Here is a 24,301-nt window from a genome sequence, read left to right as displayed (position 1 = left end):
CCATTATACTTTAAATTAGGCCAAAAACCTCATTGATAAATCTAGATGATTTCCTCCAATGTAAAAGACCGCTATGCATGTCTGGCAACCTACTTTTCTTTTTATATGACTTTGTTAAAATTTTATGTCCTGGAGAACCTTTGATTTTAAAACAACAATGAGTATCTGTATATCTTCACTAGTAGATTGATATAAATTACTTTTATGTGTCAATTTTACACTATATAAATCCTTTGATATTTAAACAAAAATTGACTTTTCTGTCAATGTCTTATAATTTATATCCAAATGTCACACACAACAAAGGGGCACTGACCAGCCATCATATTACTTATCAATATACTCAATTAATTTGTTTATATTTTATGAATTTATCATTGTCAGGTCAATCACATTTAACCTATTTTTCAAATCAATTTATAAATTTCTTGATATTTAAAACTTGGCTTTGTAATGATTTATTTTTTAATTGCTGTTAATTCCAATCCAGTCACTATATAGGTATTGGTTAACAATTGGAAGGCACATTTGATGAGATTTGAAATTACCCCAAGTCTTTCAAACCAGATTTTAATTTAATTCAGTTTTTATTCAAAGTAAAACCTGATTATTTTCACTCAAATGTCACTCACAAAAACAAGATTCAGTATCAAAGTTTAAAAAGGTCAATAAGATCTATAGAACAATTTATTCATTAAAAAAGCCAAAGTACAAATTTTCAATATTTTAATTTAAATGATAAAGATACAGAATAAAAGAATTTATAATTGATTTTTTGGTTATAGAATATATAGACCATGGATATATTCATAATCTAACACTGATATAGTTTTAAGGCTTTTGTTAAAGTACAGTATATACAAGAGATCAATATATTTTTCTAATGACTTCCACTACAAAGCAATCTTTTCCATTATTTTATTCTAAAGAACATCTTCACTTTCCAAATTTTAAGACCCTTCATCCCTATAATCAAACAACTGTTTGATGAAACCATAATACTGTTCTCTTTTTGTCAATTGTGACATCAGTAAATGTGCCTTATCATGGAATTTATACTCAGCATGAGCAACATGACTGGGAACACTAGTGGAGAAGAATTGGCTTATTACCCTTCCTGAGCACCTGCAATCACCACCAAGTCTTGGTTGGTTAAGGTTTTATTTAGTTTTCTATGTAGAGCATTGCATGTGCACTTGTTTGTATTTTCATCATCTTATGTTTTTTGCTATATAATTGTCAATGTATCTCAATTGATTAATTTGAATGTCCCGGCCTTTGGTATCAACCGCCTCTATTTTTATTCAGGAAGTTGGGGAAAATGTTTTACGATCTTATTTTTTTTGTGTGACCCGATTAAAATTTGTCTCCCCCTGTCTCTCTGAAGTATGTATAACCTAGTGCTAATTAATGCAACTAAGTTGAAATACATTTTCAAAAACAATAACTATCTGAGTCATTCTATTACTAATTTAAAAGTCTAAAAGATCTGATCACAATATAGTACTGTATCTGATCTGTGAATATAAACAATAACCTTGGTAGTCTTACTATATGTTTTATAATTATGTGTAATTAAATCAATTATCTGTACTACTATAATATCTATAGATTGGTATACAGGACAATTGGTTCATTCAGAAGGTTTATTTTTTGGGGTTTTCTGGTCATAAGTTGTATTCTTATAGAGACCAATGTAATGTATTGATATGTCTAACTACCAATCAGAATCAATGGCAATTTGTCATCTAGGACAATTATTTTTTTTAGATGGACTAGTTTTTTAAATGAACTTGCAGAAATATACAATTCATAAAATTTTAGGTCTCAGATATGTTCAAACTCTTAAAGCCTTGAAATGGACTCAAAAACAAAATGCATTCTGGTACAAGCCGGCTTAATCAAATGTCAAACTTTGAGATTCTCACCACATGAGTTTTCACTCACGTTTACAGGACTTCACACAACACTACAGCCTTACAGAAAGTTCTAAGAATTCAAGTATATGTACCTTTGTGTGGCCCCTTTTTGAAGCCCATATTAAGGGAGTATTTCCAGTCCTTTTATCTTTAACATCAACACTAACTAAACAATCACTACGTCGTTGTAAGAAATTTTCGATTTTCTCATAATCACCATCCTGTAAAAAATGAAAGATAATCAATTCTCATTTCCTGTTTGTTTTATTTTAATAAACTCTAACATCAATAAATTTCCGATGACTAAAGGGTTTAGATTCTTTTCTTAGTACTTATCAGCAACTTATACTGCAACTTGAAATGCATGACTTCTTATTCGTGTTTATGATTTTCAAAACAACATTAACATTGCCTTCAAAAGTTGAAGAAAAGGAACAGCAATGAATACATTTTGTTTAGGGATGGATCGACCCAGTCATTTTTTTAAACGGGGTTCCATTTTACCCAAAATAAAGGTAGAGGTTCAACCCAGGATAAAAAGAGGGGTTGTGTTTCCAACCATATGTCCTCTGCCACTGTTGTATCTCTCATCATAGGTTCAGAAGACCTTTTTCAGGAATTCAAGATTGAGCCATATGACGTTTCTGAAATTCAGGAATAGCTAGTTATTTTGTCAAATTTTTTTGAGATTTCCTGATTAGGATTAAATAATATTGTGATGCAGAAATGCCTACATTATTTTCACTGGAATTGAGGATGATACACCCTCCTACCTCTCTCATATGAGTCATCTTCATTTATTTTTATGTAAACATGTTGAACTTACTCTAGCAGCAGACAAGAAAATGTCCTCAAGGTCAGCTGTACGACCTTGACCTAGTAACGTAGATGCTATGTCATAGTATGTAGCCGATCCTATTCGTTTCCTTGTGGTATTAAGTTGATTATTTAGTGAATTATTAAGTTCAGTACGTTTACTAGCAGATCCGTTACGGCTTTTTGGTCGTTGCTCATTTTCTGGTAATTCAGGCATTCTTGTTTAATGTTCTCCATGAGTTATATAATCCATCTTGAATTCACTCTTGTTTAAGGGATTTTGTACAAATTCTTTCTGAAAGAACAAAATAAAACTATGTTGAAAATTAGACTGTTATAGCATAGATGTAATAAACCCACTATTGAATGGTTTAATTTTACACAGTAATTTTTGGGTCCCTTTATATCTTGCTAGTCAGTGTGAGTCTATGCTCCATGTTGAAGGCCGTACCTTGACCTATAATGGGTTACTTTTACAAATTGTGACTTGGATGGAGAGTTGTCTCATTGGCACTCATACCACATCTTACTATATCTTATTATAGTGATAGACATAACATTCAGTGCAAACTACTATCATGACTATAGATAAAAAAAACTACTGATAACTAAATATAAAATAAATAACTTAAATCTACTAAAGACATATATAAGGAGTATGTTTGTTTGTTTTATTGGGAATGACATCACTTTCTACTCATCATGTGCCCTTATAGTAAACCAACAATCTTTAGTAAGTGGGTCAGTGAGAAATCAAAAAATAGATCTATACACCTTATCGCTAATCCCGGCTGACCCGGCCGCTTGAACTTTTGACGCAAACAACAATCACTTTTCCATTGTGGCGTCAGATATTTTGTTTTATGACGTCAAAATTATACGGGAACCTGTGTGATATCCAATAATGGCGGACAAATAGCGATAAGGTGTATTTAGGGCCCCCCCCCCCCCCCCCCTTTTTGGGAAAAAATTTGGTTGCTTATATAGGGAATCACTGAAGAGTGACTGGAGCGGGCTCCCTCTTAGGCAGTCAGTGGGCCCCCACTTATGAAAATTTCTTGATCTGCCACTGTTGACTGATAGGTGTCTACATAAAGTACACAAGCCAACAAATGTGCTATAATTCTAGATTGTGTCCTTTGTCTATAAATGCAAATTAAAGTTGCTGAGTTTGAAGTTAGAAGTATCTGGATAAATGTTGGACTATATATTAAATCAAAGTACAATTGCTGATTAAATTATGTTTTTAAATTACACAGTAAAGTCAAAAGGTCAATGGTAACATTTAAGTGTATATTACATCAGCAACACAGATACCCTGCCCTTTTTAATGTCCTTAATCTCAATGATAAACATGACCAAAATGACCCAACAATCCATTTAAAATTATGGCCCCCTGTCGGGGAAATCACCTGATCTTTACAGAAGGTCTGATATTCCTATTAATTAATCTTCAAACAGGTATACATTATGTAGCAAATGTGATTTAAATAGCCATGGCTAGTATTGACATACATTTATTTTCAATGACAATACCTTTATTGGACATGTTGAAATTTATATAAAATAATACTGAAACTTTACATAAGTCTAGTGTACGTGACAATTTCCAGACTTACTGAAAAAGGTTAACTATTCTTACAAGAAAGCATACTAGATATCTGGCCACAATATGTTTTGATGTTTCTAATAAATATTGTTTTATATTTTAAATACACAGTCAATAAAAATAGTGAGCCATTTTGTCCATAGAAAGTAAATGTTAAAACTACCAGAATGTAATTGGAACCATGCCATGTGTCGGCAATACATATAACAGTACTATTTTTGCAGCAAGTCATGTAATTTGTATTGATTAGATGCTTTTTTTGTAAATCAAATGACCTTTTTACAGCAAAGGAAGATGTTTCCAGTGCCTCTAATATTTCCTACCTATAAGCTGTTACCTATATAATCTAACAAATTTTTCCCACAAAAGGGGGGGGCTCGTAAGGGGGGGGGGGGGGCACGACTCCCCCAGGCCCCCCTGGATGCACCTAAGAAATGACATAAAAGATAGGTAATTGTATGGCCTTCAAAAATGAGCAAAACTCATACCACAATTAATATAACAAGCTATATAAAAGCCCCTGATATGACAAAATAGAACATTTCAAACATATAACTAACAACTTTATTTATGAACAAAACAATAAAAATATATATGATACAGCAACAAGCAACCACTGAATTAAAAGCTCAGACCTGTGACAGGCATAAACAGAATGTTTTTTTGCCAGGAACACCACTCGATATTATTTATCAGGTGGTTTATACATTAATCAACTATATCTTGCAGCCACATTTTTATCCCATTTATGTTTAATCTAATTTAGAAATCAATGTATTGAAGTATATATCCTTATGTAAATAAAGACAACCTTACCCCAATGACAACTCAAAGAAAATATATTCCCCACCGAGTTCCACATTCTATTTTATGACAGGTGTTTTACAATGCAGTAATTATTTTCAGCCTGCACCTATATATATTTTTTTTTTCATCACACAAAGATCAGAAAATCCTTCATTTTAATAGAATAGTACCCAAACACCTCACAATTTAATTAAGATCATATGCAAAGGAAAATAAAAACATACAACAGTCAACAATGTCATACCTTTACACAGGTAAAATCTCAGGTAAAAATCAGGTATGTGTTCTTTGTCCCCAATACACCTTCCAATGAATGCACATAATTTCACCTTTTGATCAGATCAATACTAAAATTGATCAATTTAATTGATTTAGTTTGAAACATGTACTATATCATGTCAAGTCACTTTGCTGCAGTCTATTCTAACCAAGGATGTGTATTGCCTGTGACAAGGGTGGATTACTTTACCTGTCTGGACAGGTAGATAAAGACACATCAAACAGCTGTTTACTTCCACCTTTTAAATAACTGTTAGGACTGGACAAAAACTTCAAAAGACAACAGGTCTTTATCAATAATGTATGTTGAATTATTGGATTTATACTTAAAAAGTTGATTAATTAATTAATCAATACACTGTATTATAACCTTTGTCCTTATCCAAACAAAGAAAAAAGATGCAATCTTCTAAATATGTGAGAGACAAAAAACGATGGTGCTTTCCATACTAAAAAGAATCTTAAGCCAATCATTTTGCTGCTGAAAGTGATATCTGAATGGTTGAATTCTTTTCATCTTATTTTGAAATAGATACAATTACAGAATGAATTGTCCAAAGTCATGAAAAGTGGAATTATCACAATCAAAATTGAGAATGGAAATGGGGGAATGTATCAAAGAGACAACAACCCAACCAAAGATCAGAAAACAGCCCAAGGCCACCAAAGGGTATTCAACACAACAATGAAATCTTGCCATTGGATGCTGGCTTCATTTAGCTTGCCCTTAAATTTGCACAGCTCAACTGACCACACCAGCACCTAAACCCTGGTAGTCTTTACACCAACAATCTGGTGAACATGACTATCAAGGTATCTGGTACTGAAATCAATGAAGTTTATACCCAAGAAAGTATGAACTCATTGACTTCCTTACCCCAATGACAACTCAAAGAAAATATATTCCCCACAGAGTTCTACATCCTATTTTGTGACCAGAGTTTAACAATGCTGTAATTATTTTCCTCCTGCACCTATATATATATATATATTTTTTTCATCATACATAGATCCAATTTCTTTAATAACTAAATGGTACAATTTCCTTACATTTATCTTAAAATATCTGTTAAAAAAATAAGTTGTTTTTTTACAATTTTCATTATTATTTTATCAGAATGAAACAACATATAAAAATAAGAAGATGTGGTATGATTGCCATAATGAGACATAACCAGGATGTTTGAGTTGATTTAATAGATATCAGTGAAAATAGCAAAGAAAACACTTTACTATAACTTATTCTTGATGGATGATATTTTAAATGAAAAACAGACTATAAAATGTTAGATTAAAATCCACCTTTTAAATAACAATTTTGAATTTAGGAGTTCTATTTTAAGACTATAAATGATAAACTTAGCATGTAGAAACTCTGTTACTTTTGCTTCAATAGTTTAGAGAAAATAATCAACCTCTTAAATCTGTAAAAAAAAATAGGCCACTGGAACACATTTATTAACTTCACTGCCAATTCCTTATAAAGTAAATACAAATGTGTTTTTGATTCAAATGTATACAAGAACCTTCTCAAGCCATTGAACACAAATCTTATATAAAAAGCTTAATTTAGTTAAAATAAAGTGGAATATATATGTATGTTAAGGGTGGGACAGATTTGTTCATTTTAACATGTTTTAAGCCTCTATTAGCTAATACACATAATACACTTTCATTTACATTCATGACACCCTGGTCGTTTAGTCTCTTGTAAGACAAATTTGCAGTTATAGGTCTGACATGAATATACAGTTATCTCTATGGCAATTACACCACATCTTTTTATTTAAATGGAACCAAATATAGGCATCCTGGAGAGGGAAATGTAAAAAGTTTAGTTGCTGACCATATATGTGGCTGAAGAAGGGGACCCCTTAATCTGCCTCTGGGAACAGATTTGCTGTTTACATGATATTTCAAATGTTTTCAGAAAAGAATTAAGGGTATCTAAAAATATGAAATATATTGGCAAAATCTAAAAATAGACTATAGTGATAACACCTTATCTAGTGAACCTTATCTTGTTTCAAAGTTGGAAGAAATCATCAAGAACAATGTTTCAAAAGATTAGCAATTGAATCAATTATTCAAGTGAACTAACCGCCTCGAACTAACTGCATTTTACATGTGTATCTTTTTTTATAAACCTATAGTAAACTGGGATGAATCTTTGTCATTTGTTTGCCAGGAAAAAATATAAACCTAAAAAAGTAAAAAATGTAAAGCATTAATAAATTTGTGAAGAAATTTATTCAAAAGGAAATTCAAAAGGAAAACACAAAAGGTAGAATATTCATAAAGGTTATCAGTACAGAGAGAAGATGGCCTTGAATATGATTCTAAGGATTATTGTATCCAAGGTCAGAGGAATTTCTCAGTCCCAGACACAATTTTTAATTTTTTCTACACAATTTACAAAGGCTTTAGATTAAGATGACACATTTTCATAATACATTTTGCATTTAATATAAATAGATTGAAAGCTTTGTCAAGGTCATTTATTAAATACATATATCAAAAGTTCTTCATACTAATAACATGACCATGCCAAATAATTTTACGCACTATTAATCATATGATTTCTGATATTGCTAAATCATATCTTCCATATCATATAAACATATCTTTTTTAAATAATCTTCATCTTACGCCTATTTTTATTTAGGGCATTTCTGATGATGGTCCTTTCATTAAAGCATGTCAAACTTTGTTTGCAGGGGGAAAACAAGAAGATTCAAAAACTTTTATCAAGGATTTGTATAGTCCCAGGAGGGGATCCAGGTTTTAAGGTTAGAGGGGGGGGGGGGGGGGGGGGAACAAACTTTTTATTTTTTGAGGCAAAATTGTTAAAATATGCTTTATCAAGCCCCTGGGTCTTACTTTACAAATCCTTGGTTTTATGGTGCAGTATGGCTCTACATTGCCCTGAGTCTATGAATGTGATGGTCTGATGGAAGTGTCAACCCATTTAATAGACTTACAAAAGGAACATGGGTTTCCTGATTGACAATTTGACTAGTTTCAAAATACAACCCTCCCCCTCTAATAACTTCACAGGTAAAATAATCAAATGTAAATAGAAGAATGCATCATACAATAGACTATTTTCATGTTACTTCTTTACGTTGCTCTAAATTGACTGAGTACCAGGATGTTGTAGGTAACCTGTCTAAAAATAATATATAAACCAGAGTCAAAATTCGGTAATATGAAAATAGTCGATTCATTGCAACTCTATAACATTAGAATTACAGAAGTAAACAAAACTGTATTACAATATAATGCACCATTGAAAACATTCACAGGCTTATGATTACATTATGTGTATACATGTATATTGTTATGTATGGCTTACAGCAATCTCACTTCATTCTAAAATTCTGAAATTTACCTTCATTTCAAAATGAAAACATTCATGATGACACAAGCATACCACAATGCTTCTTTCAATAATTTTATAGGGTTGTAAAAGCGTTGACCATGCACACATTTTAAGAAAGAAATGCAGAAACAAGATGTACCCTTGTCAACGCTTTTACTTTCCAATAAATTTAAGAAAAGAAGCATTCAAATCTTCATTCTGACTCTCAAAAATAGTTAATATCTATTTTCAGCAGTATTGTATATCTTTTAAAATGTAAATCTCTTCCAAAGAAATGAACATTTTAGAAACAATAAAAAATGACCCATAAAAAGTCCCAATTCTATACAAATATCAGGGCATTGTATGAACTCTGTACATATATTGATTAGCCACTAGGACTGTTATAACATTCATAGAAATTTCATTATAATACGAACAGATCAAAGAAAGAAAATGATATTAATCCATATACCTGATAATTAACTGTAGGTTTTCATATCAAACAAGTTCAACGCTTTAGCTGAAGACCATTTAGAATTATGATCATTAAAAATAAAATAAAGTATTTCAGATGTTATCTTGGTACAATTCTGTTAAGTAAGCATCACAAAGAAACATTGAGAGTATATATATACCTTTACCCCAGTGTCAGCTGGTGGGTTCTCTTTGTGTCAATTGTATGACAAAAGATCCAAGCCAGTGTGTGTATTGGATTAGATTGGCATAGGGCCAATACACATCCCAAAGACAGGTGAAAATAATTAGAGTTTTACCTTAACAATGATATCACCTTAATTAAGTTATTACTTTAAAATAGTCCTTGTAAATTGTTACTGGACAATGATGGCCTGAACTTCTGACCTGAGGAATTGTGAAAAGACACAATATAAATCTTATTAGTTTTGTTGGTGACTAATTTGAGATCTTTTAAATTTTATTTTCATGGGTACTTACTGAATAAGTATTACTTGTATTGTCTCCTGTTGTTTAAATATAAAACTTTCTTCTTTTTAAATTTCTTTTATCATTTGTTTATTGTACTTGCCTTGTATGAATAGCTTCATTTAAATGATTTACATAAAATGATCTATACCTATATCTATTCATAAAGGGATTAATTAAATTATACAAAATAGGAACAATATAAATATCCTAATGCATTTAATTTGTAATAATTCTAAACACGGACAGTGGTGAGGGGAGATAGGACCTTTATCGGGACTCCGGGATCGGGTCTTTTTAAGCTCGGGATTTGGGGATTGACCCTTTCGTGATCCGGGAATCCTTTTTTCCGATTTCGGGACGTCGGGATTAACTTTATTTAAATTCGGGACCTCGGGATTTCGTTTTTTTAAGTCCGGGATTTCAGTGGTCCAAAGCTATTTATTTTTATATAATCCAATATTGTTCAAATCCCCAGAACAGCCAGTATTGGAATTGTATATAAGTGAAAAAATGAGTCGAAGCATCTTGAGAGTACAGGTGAATCTTTTTAATATATAAATAACAACAAACCCTTTGTAACTGTAATATAACCTTAAAAGATTCATCATGTCTATAATCCTTCAATATGATTTGATTTGGTTTTAGTACCATACCTCAAACCAGTACAAGACTTCTAGCTATAACCATGCTTTGATTTGGCCAAGTACAATACCTCAAACCAGTACAAGACTTCTGGCTATAACCATGCTTTGATTTGGCCAAGTACAATACCTCAAACCAGTACAAGACTTCTGGCTATAACCATGCTTTGATTTGGCCAAGTACAATACCTCAAACCAGTACAAGACTTCTGGCTATAACCATGCTTTGATTTGGCCAAGTACAATACCTCAAACCAGTACAAGACTTCTGGCTATAACCATGCTTTGATTTGGCCAAGTACAATACCTCAAACCAGTAGAAGACTTCTGGCTATAACCATGCTTTGATTTGGCCAAGTACAATATCTCAAACCAGTACAAGACTTCTGGCTATAACCATGCTTTGATTTGGCCAAGTACAATACCTCAAACCAGTACAAGACTTCTAGCTATAACCATGCTTTGATTTGGCCAAGTACAATACATCAAAACAATGAAAGACTTTAAGCTATAACAATGAACTAGCAGTTGAGTTTTTGGGTTGATACTTTGGCAGATACAGAGAAGAGCAGACTAGAGGCCATCAAATAGTCAGCATGCCACAATAAATACAGAGAAGAGCAGACTAGAGGCCATTAAATAGTCAGCATGCCACAATAAATACAGAGAAGAGCAGACTAGAGGCCATTAAATAGTCAGCATGCCACAATAAATACAGAGAAGAGCAGACTAGAGGCCATTAAATAGTCAGCATGCCACAATAAATACAGAGAAGAGCAGACTAGAGGCCATCAAATAGTCAGCATGCCACAATAAATACAGAGAAGAGCAGACTAGAGGCCATCAAATAGTCAGCATGCCACAATAAATACAGAGAAGAGCAGACTAGAGGCCATTAAATAGTCAGCATGCCACAATAAATACAGAGAAGAGCAGACTAGAGGCCATTAAATAGTCAGCATGCCACAATAAATACAGAGAAGAGCAGACTAGAGGCCATTAAATAGTCAGCATGCCACAATAAATACAGAGAAGAGCAGACTAGAGGCCATTAAATAGTCAGCATGCCACAATAAATACAGAGAAGAGCAGACTAGAGGCCATTAAATAGTCAGCATGCCACAATAAATACAGAGAAGAGCAGACTAGAGGCCATTAAATAGTCAGCATGCCACAATAAATACAGAGAAGAGCAGACTAGAGGCCATTAAATAGTCAGCATGCCACAATAAATACAGAGAAGAGCAGACTAGAGGCCATCAAATAGTCAGCATGCCACAATAAATACAGAGAAGAGCAGACTAGAGGCCATCAAATAGTCAGCATGCCACAATAAATACAGAGAAGAGCAGACTAGAGGCCATTAAATAGTCAGCATGCCACAATAAATACAGAGAAGAGCAGACTAGAGGCCATTAAATAGTCAGCATGCCACAATAAATACAGAGAAGAGCAGACTAGAGGCCATTAAATAGTCAGCATGCCACAATAAATACAGAGAAGAGCAGACTAGAGGCCATTAAATAGTCAGCATGCCACAATAAATACAGAGAAGAGCAGACTAGAGGCCATTAAATAGTCAGCATGCCACAATAAATACAGAGAAGAGCAGACTAGAGGCCATCAAATAGTCAGCATGCCACAATAAATACAGAGAAGAGCAGACTAGAGGCCATTAAATAGTCAGCATGCCACAATAAATACAGAGAAGAGCAGACTAGAGGCCATTAAATAGTCAGCATGCCACAATAAATACAGAGAAGAGCAGACTAGAGGCCATTAAATAGTCAGCATGCCACAATAAATACAGAGAAGAGCAGACTAGAGGCCATCAAATAGTCAGCATGCCACAATAAATACAGAGAAGAGCAGACTAGAGGCCATCAAATAGTCAGCATGCCACAATAAATACAGAGAAGAGCAGACTAGAGGCCATCAAATAGTCAGCATGCCACAGACTTTTTAAATTAAAAAAACATTTGATTCAAAGTATTTTCTACAGATATCTATAAGGTACAACCTGCCAAACAAGTGCCTGAAGTAAATTTCAAGCAAGTATTCTATAAAATACAACATATGACATAAAAATGATTATTCGTCTAACATCATAAAGCTATTTATAGATAAACCATTTCAAACACAATGACTCTCGACAAACGCGACAAAGACAAACCATTCCTAGACGTAAATAAGTGCAAGTTAGTTCTAATCTCAAAATGTAAATATTTTTGGTCTTTAGTTAGCCAAATTCCGTTCTATTGATTTTATAAACTACTACTTCAATATTTATCATAATGTCTTTTCTTTGTTCCATATACTATCCTGGCAAAGTGTCAATACGAGTCAGCTGTTTGGTGTTTACATTGCCATTATATTGATACATTTAAACTCATGATCAAAATGAAAACATTAGAATGATAAATATGTGTCAAGTTTCACCTCACTATAACAAGGATGCATTTTATTAAGAAAATCCTCTAGTATTATACATTGATCCTTTTTGATATGTTTTAATTGTGATGTGATGATTTTCTTTGTTTGGAATTATCTGGCAGCAAGCCTAGCGATGTTTCAATTGTACTCTCCTTTTTAGTCGGTTATCTGTTTGTAAAATATAAAGTTCAATTTCTAATACATGCTGTTGTCAACTTAAAGGGCTGTCTAATGCTTCACACTAATAAGTCTAGTTAATTCTGGTTCAGTTATAGTCATAATATGGATAAAGTAACCCGGTAGTGAGTCAGTGCCCAGTGATGAATCCAGGAAGGGGGGACCAGAGGTTGGAACCCCCCTTTTTAATAGACAATAAATACATTTAAATGGGGACAAATGGTACCTTTGGTAGAAAATATCAGTATTTCAAAAAATTTAGTATTGTAAACAGGTTATTTATAATTTAACAATATCAATGATAATTCATGTCATAACCCATAATGACTTAAGGTAGCACAATACAAAGATTTTTTTACTTCCAATCACTAACCTTTAAAATGCTGTAACTTTCTTATGAATGCATAGAAAATAATAAAAGAGGCATATATAGAAAGATAAAAGATTAATCTTTTAAATAGTTGCAATATTTTTATTATGCAATCATTATGTAATCAATTATTATGTAATTAGTGGCAAAATCTGGGTCAGTTCACTTGAATGAATTTAGCTCTATCATCTCTTCAACCATACAGAAAATTTTAACGAAATCTTAATCAACACATCATGGGCTTCAAAAGGGTGTCTCAAATTGTTCTTATGGTATTCCATTCTCTCATAAATCTCTAATTAGTGTAAACATCCTAACCACATAAAAGAAGATAATGTTTGATTAGGTGTAAAATTTGTTTTATACATTCTATCTGAAATCTGAGACACCCTTTTGTAGATAATGGCCATAGGAACAACATATAATAAAATCAACCCTCTAGGGATACCTATGCAGAAGCTAATTTCATTTGAAAGTGGAAATTTCGTGAAAAATATTTTAGACACAGTTAACATTATAATTGGTTACATAATTGTTGCATAATGCTAACATTGCATTAATTTGAAAGAGTAATCTGTTAGCTATCCAAAACTACCACTTTTATAAATTTTCAATCATTATTAAGAAAGTTACAACATTTTAAAACTTGGGAGTTGGAGTTATAAAATCTTTGTATTGTGCTACCTTAATAAAGAAAAGTCAAATAAAAAATAGTTTCATCTGACAGAGCAATACTACCAACACTGAATCCAAAAATTAGCTAACATCAATTTTCATAAATTGCCAGTGCAAATCAAGCACCACTTTTTAAATGTTATAACTATCTTTACAAAATTGTTCTACAACCAAATTAAAGGTAAACATTGTTAAACAGAACAAAACAAAAAGATTTAAACAACTTGATATGTCATTTCAAGGTTGTTGGGGCAAAAAAATCACTGAAAAACAATACCAGTAAATAATAGCCTTTATCTGACTGATTATTATTACTTTAATTATACTTCAACATGAGGAACCTTTATATTGTATACCATTCATTCACTGCTGACAAAAGGGGATACACCACAATTTTCTGGGATCATAAATCAGGAATAATCTTCTTTGTCAAGATGTATAACATGTATGGTGGCAGACGACACTATGACATGCAATGTCATGATGAAATCACTATAGTTACTAGTCTTTTACTGCCACCATTAGTAGCAGACGACACTATGACATGCAATGTCATGATGAAATCACTATAGTTAAAAGTCTTTTACTGCAAGCATTAGTTACTTGTCTAACGGAAGACGACACTATGACATGCAATGTCATGATGAAATCACTATAGTTACTAGTCTTTTACTGCCACCATTAGTAGCAGACGACACTATGACATGCAATGTCATGATGAAATCACAATAGTTACTAGTCTTTTACTGCCAGCATTAGTAGCAGACGACACTATGACATGCAATGTCATGATGAAATCACTATAGATACTAGTCTTTTACTGCCACCATTAGTAGCAGACGACACTATGACATGCAATGTCATGATGAAATCACAATAGTTACTAGTCTTTTACTGCCAGCATTAGTAGCAGACGACACTATGACATGCAATGTCATGATGAAATCACAATAGTTACTAGTCTTTTACTGCCACCATTAGTAGCAGACGACACTATGACATGCAATGTCATGATGAAATCACAATAGTTACTAGTCTTTTACTGCCAGCATTAGTAGCAGACAACACTATGACATGCAATGTCATGATGAAATCACAATAGTTACTAGTCTTTTACTGCCACCATTAGTAGCAGACGACACTATGACATGCAATGTCATGATGAAATCACAATAGTTACTAGTCTTTTACTGCCAGCATTAGTAGCAGACGACACTATGACATGCAATGTCATGATGAAATCACAATAGTTACTAGTCTTTTACTGCCAGCATTAGTAGCAGACGACACTATGACATGCAATGTCATGATGAAATCACAATAGTTACTAGTCTTTTACTGCCAGCATTAGTAGCAGACGACACTATGACATGCAATGTCATGATGAAATCACTATAGTTACTAGTCTTTTACTGCCACCATTAGTAGCAGACGACACTATGACATGCAATGTCATGATGAAATCACTATAGTTACTAGTCTTTTACTGCCAGCATTAGTAGCAGACGACACTATGACATGCAATGTCATGATGAAATCACAATAGTTACTAGTCTTTTACTGCCAGCATTAGTAGCAGACGACACTATGACATGCAATGTCATGATGAAATCACTATAGTTACAAGTCTTTTACTGCCACCATTAGTTACTGTAAAATCAGAAAGTTTTGTGATGGTTTTGTCATTTTTCATTTGTAAAGTGGCATAATTCTAAAACGGTATAAGTGATGCCACAAAAATTCAAACTTAATTTGTGTTTTGTGGTAATGAGCATTGTGAACATTTGGTTAAGACAAACTAAAGAGAACTAAAATGAAAATTTCAGCAATTTTTCCATTTGTAAAAGGGCATAACTCTAGAATGGTAAAAGTGATGCCACCAAAATTAAAACCTATGTTTTGTGGAAATAAGCAACTAAACACATTTATTCAAAAACCAGTTGTTGGCATGACACGGGTTATGTTCTTCTCATATATGTTATGATGGTATGATACTAAACCCCTAACGGGAAGGATTGTGCCTGATGTTCATATGATGAAATCATAATCTTTCAGTCAGTTTAATTGAAGTCTGGAGCTGGCATGTCAGTTAACTGCTAGTAGTCTGTTGTTTTTTATGTATTATTGTCATTTTGTTTATTTTCTTTGGTTACATCTTCTGATATCAGACTCGGACTTCTCTTGAACTGAATTTTAATGTGCGTATTGTTATGCGCTTACTTTTCTACATTGGCTAGAGGTATAGGGGGAGGGTTGAGATCTCACAAACATGTTTAACCCCGCCGCATTTTTGCGCCTGTCCCAAGTCAGGAGCCTCTGGCCTTTGTTAGTCTTGTATTATTTTAATTTTAGTTTCTTGTGTACAATTTGGAAATTAGTATGGCGTTCTTTATCACTGAACTAGTATATATTTGTTTAGGGGCCAGTTGAAGGACGCCTCCGGGTGAGGGAATTTCTCGCTACATTGAAGACCTGTTGGTGACCTTCTGCTGTTGTTTTTTTCTATGGTCGGGTTGTTGTCTCTTTGGCACATTCCCCATTTCCATTCTCAATTTTATTATTTTAAGTTTCATAACATTTGGTTCAGACAAACTAAAGTTAGAGAACGGCAACCAACTTTGGGACGTATGGACATACAGTCAGACAAGGATAAAACTTAATGCCCCCTCCAATATGGCGGGGGCATAAAAACAATTGTGTACATAAGTGAGAATAAATTTTAGAGCAGCAATGTAAGGGTAGACTCAAAGGTAAGATTGGGTCTCAAAATAAGGGTTGGGATCAAAGTAAGAATAACCTAAGCTAGGAGCTTAAAGTAAAGGTAGAAGCTCAAAGTAATGGTAAGAGCTCCAAGTTAGGTTTAGTGTTCAACTCGATAAAGTTCAGGTACATGTAGGTAAGAAAACAAGAACCTGATATTGTTTGTTTTTCAAAAGCATTAAAAATAGATTAAGTTAATTATATCACCTGCAGTTTTTATTTATCTTATAGTTAAAGAGCACCCCATGCGTTAAAAAACACCTGGCCATGCTGATTGCAGACTATTATGATAAGAACTGATATAGTGATGTGAACAGTACCATCTGAACAAACTACCTGTATAGTTAATACCTTCAGAGAAACTTATTGACATAAAACACTCTATATATATGTCCATATGTCACAACAGTGTTAAAACAGGAACAGGTTTCTTAGATAAGAGTTTTGGACAACAAAAGATGCAAAGTATGAATGGCAATAACTCACATTGTTCAAATGAACCTGAGTTGAGTTTATAGGAAGAGTTAACTAAGCTAACAAACATGATGAGGGCCATATATGGTGACCTTAATCTGTTATGTCACTTCTTTGTAAGGAAAGAAGTTATAATAAAGCCAATTTAAAAAAGAACTAATTTGAGTCTTGCAAAATTTATTTAAGCCATTGTCTGATGATTGTGAAAAACAACCAATCAGTCAATATAAATCAAGTAACAAAAACTAACATCTACCTAAATTATATCTTAAACATAGAAAATTACCTTAAAATCTATTCAAATAGTTCAATTCATGTACTTCCAATATATTTAACTTCTAAGATCCATAAATTAACAAAATCATCTGATGGAGTCACACATATATCATTGTATATATATCCAATACACAAATATCAACAGACTCGCTCCAATGAGTACACATCACGATTAAACCGTATTACTGTAGATTTGTCACGGGTTATTTATAGGGTCACCCTGTTTTAAATGCACCTCTTATATCCATTTAATTAAATATACAGTAATAGACCAATGACCATTTTACAAAACTTTTATATAAATTTGTATGTACTCAAATTAAGAAAATTACAGGCGCACCATGAATTTGATGAGTTATATTTTTCACAAACTAATCTGTAAATAAGATTTTTAGGTCTAGAACTAAACACTATAAAATTCACTGATAATCAGAAAACACTTTTAGTTTAGGTCAATAGCAAATAGTTACATGTTTTAAACAAAAAACCAACCCTAGAACATGAAAAAACAAGAATGTGTCCATAGTACATGGATCCCCCACTCGCACTAACATTTCTATGTTTAGTGGACCGTGAAATTGGGGTAAAAACTCTAATTTGGCATTTAAATTAGAAAGATAATATCATAGGGAACGTCATGTATACTAAGTTTCAAGTTGATTGGACTCTGACTTCATCAAAAACTACCTTGACCAAAAACTTTAACTTGAAGCGGGACGAACGGACGAACAGACAGACGCACCGACCAGAAAACATAATGCCCCTCTACTATCGTAGGTTGGGCAGAAAAACTAGTCATAACTGTTCGCTGCTTATTAGTATTTTTGAAGTTGGTAGGTAGGCATATACACCAAACAATTTTAATTCTATATTTTGCCTAGGTCCTATTTTGTCCCTCAAAATATATTTTATTAAATCAAAATTTTTCCCCAACATTCAGTCTATCATTCAATAGGTAATTTGACCTTGAACTTAGACCTACTGACTACAAAATCAATATGATCTAAGCCTCTTCTTCTTTACGTGTGGGATATTACAGATAGGTTTTGTAAAAGTATGACATATATGGTTAAAAAATACAACAAATTTTTGACCATTATTTCAGATTACCAATAGCTGATCATGATGTGACCTTAACCTCCAAAACTCTGAGCTCTCGAAACTCTTAGCACCAGTCTGAGCAGAATTCTTTGCTAGATGTTAAAAATAAAAGTGAGTTCTCTTCTAAACATAAGATGGAAATAAAAACAGAAAAATTCTAGTATATTTGACATTATAAAATCTTCTTTTGGGGTAAAGAAATGTATTTTAGCTACAATCATGACATATAGCACAGATCACATGATCAGGGCTGTATAAATTCCATTAAAGAACAGTATCAACTGAACTCAGAAGAAAATAATGTCATTTCATTTCTTATAAATAATTCAGAGAGAATGAATTTCAAAGGCATATTATTAATTATATCAATATTTTAGAACTTTTATAGTCCAGAAAAGTACTTCACAAAAGTATTCATTTAACTTTTATGTATCATTCTTCTCTTTAACGTACATTTCTATATAGTGTTATAAAATTGAGAATGGAAATGGGGAATGTTATGTAGACATTGGTATAAACTTAATATGTATTTATTTTTATTAAACAGAACATTAAACGCTAGTTAAATTATAAACTCTGGTAAGCTGATATTATTTCGCAATTCACAAACCTATGCAAAAGTCATGAAATTGTAAAAATTATTGCCACTAATGATTGATCTATTCTGCTGCTGGTGGAAATTTAAAATCCTGGAACAAGTTTAATATTTGTCTAAGTCAAGCCCAATGAATAAGATAAGATTGATGCTACAACCACAATTGGAACAAAGAAAGGCAATAAACTACAATGTCCTACTTAATGTTGATGGATGATTTATACCACATTGAGGGCAACCACATTACTCAACAAATATTAAGAGAGAGAGAGAGAGAGAGAGAAAATGCTTATGTACCACATCTATTAGGCATTTTTTCTCTCTCAAATTCAATATTTGTCAAATACTGAATGATATTTTCAATACAGACATCATACCAACTTCCCAATGGTAAAGACAATACATGTATCGGTACTTCAAAAAAGTGTCTATTCAACTATTAATACTCTATTAGGGAGCTACCATTTGATTTTTATGGGAGGGCTAGGATGAAATTTGAAAAAAATAGGCAGGACAGGAGTTTTGAGTAAAAAAAAAAGGCAGGATGAGAAACTTGTTAAAAAAAAAAGGCAGGATGACAATTTGTGTAAAAAAAGTCAGGATAAACTAGTAAAAAAAAAAGGCAGGACCGAATAGAGTAAAAAATAAAAAGGCAGGACAGAGATTACAACTAAAAAAAAAAGCAGGACAAAATTTTTCATCCTAGCCCCCCCATAAAAATCAAATGGTAGCTCCCTTACATGTAAAATTAGTACTACTATAATTTATAACAACCCTACCTTTACCAATTTGACTTTCACCAATGAACGTTCAATTTTGACTGTCTTCTGATGTGCGATCAGCTGATAGAATGTAAACAATAACAATTTACGTACTTTTAAACTATGATGGATTTATGCCAGTCTTTTAATCTTTTGGTTTGATGCCAAAATAGAGACAGTCAAATCAATATTATGTAAATTCTTTTAATGATGTATATTTATTGATTATACAACCTTTACAAACTTAGAATGTCTATAGATTTTAATGCATTCAATTTCTTACTTTATGCAATGATTAAATTTCGAAGCAGAATGCATATATGTGCATGTCCATGTTGCATATGTATATTTTCAGTGCCGCAGCCTGAGTGAGTTACCGGTTGAGGTATAAGAACCCTCATTGATAAAAAAAATACTATTATATTGCACAGGGATATATATGGAAAAATTTTCTGAGACAATTGCAAGTGCCTGTGTTATATTGGCATAAAAAAATTCTAATTACATCACAATGATTTCAACCCCCTTTCCTCTAACCCTGTACACCCACCTAACCATGACTGATATTATGTTGATAGTCATTATGAATAAGTTTTAATACATTTGCATCACATAAACTTAACATTATGAATGATCTATCAAAATTAGGCCAAAGTCAGATAAACCAAGCCAGACTGAGACATGTACACCTTATAATCATTCCATGTACCATATACACGGAGAAGATGTTAATAATTGAACTATTACTTACATGAATGCTCAGATCAGCACACGCAGTTATTGAAAAGAATTGTACCTGATAAAATCAAATATAGGAAGGAAGCAAACACACTTAATTCTGTTGACTGATTCGGACCTAACAAAAAAAGTTTTTACAAGCAAATTGATGATTTACTAAATTACAAATATTTTTATCCATGGAATTCCACCTTTAATACGACTATATGTAATAATGTTGTATGGTGGTTTTTTGGTGTTTAGGCCTATAACTAATGTACATAGAAAATATATTCTTTTATAAATTAAAGAGTCTGACCACCTTTTAATATCAAAGGCAAGGATGCATAAAATCAAAGTTATAATAGTTATCAAAGATACCAGGGTTATAATTTAGTACGCCAGACACTTGTTTTGTCTACATAAGACTCATCAGTGACGCTTATATCAAAATAGTTCTAAAGCCAAACAAGTACAAAGTTAAAGAGCATTGAGGATAAAAATTTCCAAAAAGTTGTGCCAAATAAGGCATAATATAAGTTATATCTTTTCTAGAGTTTGACATTTTTTTATCTACTGTTGTTAAGAAGCCAGAGACCTGTGTGCCTTGAAATGCAGGATCATGTTTTCAAAAGACAATACCAGAAGTCAAATACTTAATAGTCTTAGGTAAAAAATTGCTTATAAAATCTTGATATATATATCCATTTTATTTTCTCATCCTTAGTAATTTTCTGATTTGGCTGCCAACTCAATTCAAAGTACTGTTATTCAAGAGGGTAGTAATGCCCTTTATTGTCAGGCGTCAAACGGCCATTTCGATAACAGCAGGAACATATAGTTAGATATACTGTTCCCAGGTAACAGTTAGCGTCAAATTGGTTATAAATCTACCGTGATTCGTCAGAGGTGTATCAATTAACGTCTACAAGAAAATGTACATTTTAACATCATGCACCAAAAATTACTGTGAACGTCATTTGACAAGAATTTTTACAGTTATTGGTCATGAAGGTACCCCCATTACCCCCTCATTGAAACCACCACTATTGAAAGCTTTATCAGCTATTCTCTCTAACCTAAAATTAAAAAAATCAAACAAAACATGCAACGCATATTTTTAATCTGTAAATACAAACACTTAAATTGCAGATGTCAACATTCAACATGATGGTTATACACCTTATCGCTATTTGTCTGCCATAACTGGATATCACACAGGATCCCGTAAAATGTTTACGTCATAAAACAAAATATCTGACGCCACAATGGAAAAGTGATTGTTGTATGCGTCAAAAGTTCAAGCAACCGGGTCAGCTGGGATTAGCGAGGGGGACTCCGAATCGGGTGTTTTTAAGCTCGGGATTTCAGGATTGACCCTTTCAGGATCCGGGAATTCTTTTTTTTGGATTTCCGGATTTACTTTATTTAAATTCGGGACCTCGGGATTTCGTGTTTTTATGTCCAGGATTTCAGGATCATGACCCCTCCTATCCCCCCTCATTAGCGATAAGGTGTATTCTGAATATGCATACAAGTTCATACTACATACACATTCTGCTTCTACCAGATAATGGCCACAATCAAACTGATTATACTGACATGGGTTTTGTGCACATACAGAACCACCCCCCTGTCCAACAGTGCACTCATGACGAACATATGAACCGGTGGAAAGTCAAAAGGGGGCTGTTCTTTACTGTCTAGACATTCGCTTGTATTCGTACCATTTTTCGACGACACATTTTTCAATTTATGAAGGATGTATGAAATATTTGACAATATTAAAAAAAGTTGGTGACTACCTGAAAGCTTCTGAGATATCCTGGTATCATTTGTTTACTCTGCATCCAAGGTGCTCGAATCCACCATATTTGTACCAAGGACAAATCGGCCCAGAGCCAACTCGGACCAAGTAATAAGTCATTTCGGACCGTCTTGAAAAGTCCGTCACCCGACTTCCGTCAATGATTATAAATGATTGAATGTTATAATTTACATAAAGGCGTCAATTAAGTGTTTCCGAATCAGCAAAAAAATATAGTAATTCGTTTAACGTGTTTAATGTGAATCCAAAGGAGTAGGTCCGGTAAGGGCCGATTTTGGCCTCAAATTTCAAGTTCATCTTACGAAAGATTTTAGACACTTTTTAAACACTTAGTGTCTACAGCTCAAATATGAAAAATCTATCAAATATGCCGAAAAACGTCACTTTTCAGATGGTTTTTGTCAAAAATGAAAGTGGCCGCATCCGTGTTCATCCTCAACCGTTATATATTATGTATCATCACCAAATACAACTTATATTTCAATATTATGAATGAACACGAATGCGGCTACTTTCATTTAAGACGGAAACCGTCTAAAATTTAACTAAAATGCTAAAACTAGTTTTGAAGATTTCAGTAATTTAGCATGACTTAGTGATGCTAGTACCCGATATATGTGCATTGTATTGTCAACAACAGCCCATATTTATGTAACAGAAACAATCTACTTTTCACTAAATACCTTAAAGATAACATTTTCACAATTTTGTTAAACTGCTTTATTTTGGGGCCAAAACGGGGTCTTACTGAACATACTCCTTTCGACATTTTTTTTAAAATAATTTTAAAATTTCATCATACAATTTAAAGATAAAATAGAATTATTCAAGGTTGCTATATTATTTAATTAAAAATAAAATGAATTATGAATGTTTATTATAGTCTTATTGCATTTTACCTAAATCTTAATAATTAAATACCTGGAGACGCAGGGGCGGATACCGTGAGCCATTTTCAAAGGTGGTCTCAACCCAGGATAAGAGGGATCCAACCATATGTCCCCATTCAAATTCATTGATCGTCAAACCCCAGAACCCCCTTCTGGATTCACCATTGTACAGTATATGGCAGAGTTAAAATCGTTTAAAGGCAACCCTCGAGTCACTAGCTGGGACAATGGTGTAACCAAGGATTTGTATAGTTAGACTTGGTGTAACAGTATATAACATATATAAAAAACACACTGTAAAGATCAGTTGAAAAAGGCAAAACTCATTACAAATAGAAATACATTAAACCAGAGACATATGATTTATGTCTCTGATTAAACAGAAACTCAGTGGACGTGGACGGGTACTTATACATCTTTTAAAACCCTCCATCACTTAAAATTCACAGAACGTACCTAATTGCCTTTGATAAATTTTAAATAATTAAAAATCCTTTATTTATTCAAATCTATAGGCGTTGTAAATTTATTTATTAGTATTTGCATGAAGCTGCATGAGTGTTTAAGGATAAATAGTCGCCGGTTCAAAATCTATACAAACCTCATGTTTTATCTGTTACCAGAGACATATCTATGTGTATATATGTCTCTGCTCTTACTATGTCAAAATGTGCCGACTTTAAATTAAATTTACTTTAAAATACTTACATCCACATAACAGAAAGACACTTAATACAGAACTGAGAGTACTGTCGACAGTACTCACGGTTACTGACAGCTAGTTCAAAGTTTACTAGATTCATTTTATCTTAAGACTATAAAACATATGTTATAGTAGATCATAGGCGGATCCAGGGGCCCCTG

General features: G+C 32.9%; 1 protein-coding gene across 8 annotated transcripts in view; it reads right to left on the bottom strand.

Moving 5' to 3' along the window:
• LOC139529782 (uncharacterized) overlaps positions 1-22,616 on the bottom strand; it is a 48,819-nt gene extending 26,203 nt beyond the window's left edge. For 3 of the 8 annotated variants that reach the window (XM_071325668.1, XM_071325673.1, XM_071325672.1), the window contains exons 1-3: positions 22,525-22,616; positions 2,746-3,030; positions 2,012-2,140 (exon numbers count right to left, since the gene is read on the bottom strand). In XM_071325668.1, coding sequence (XP_071181769.1) covers positions 2,012-2,140; positions 2,746-2,952 — 336 coding nt within the window. In that variant the 5' untranslated portion in view covers positions 2,953-3,030; positions 22,525-22,616. Of the gene's footprint in view, positions 1-2,011; positions 2,141-2,745; positions 3,031-5,160; positions 5,639-17,555; positions 17,887-22,524 lie in introns of those variants that run through there. The other 5 variants (XM_071325669.1, XM_071325674.1, XM_071325671.1 and 2 more) reach the window with 4 other exon arrangements.
• Positions 22,617-24,301: the final 1,685 nt, after the last annotated feature.

The sequence above is a fragment of the Mytilus edulis genome, chromosome 7 (assembly GCF_963676685.1).
Source record: "Mytilus edulis chromosome 7, xbMytEdul2.2, whole genome shotgun sequence".
NCBI lineage: Eukaryota > Metazoa > Mollusca > Bivalvia > Mytilida > Mytilidae > Mytilus > Mytilus edulis.
This window is presented reverse-complemented; position numbering and strand designations above follow the sequence as displayed.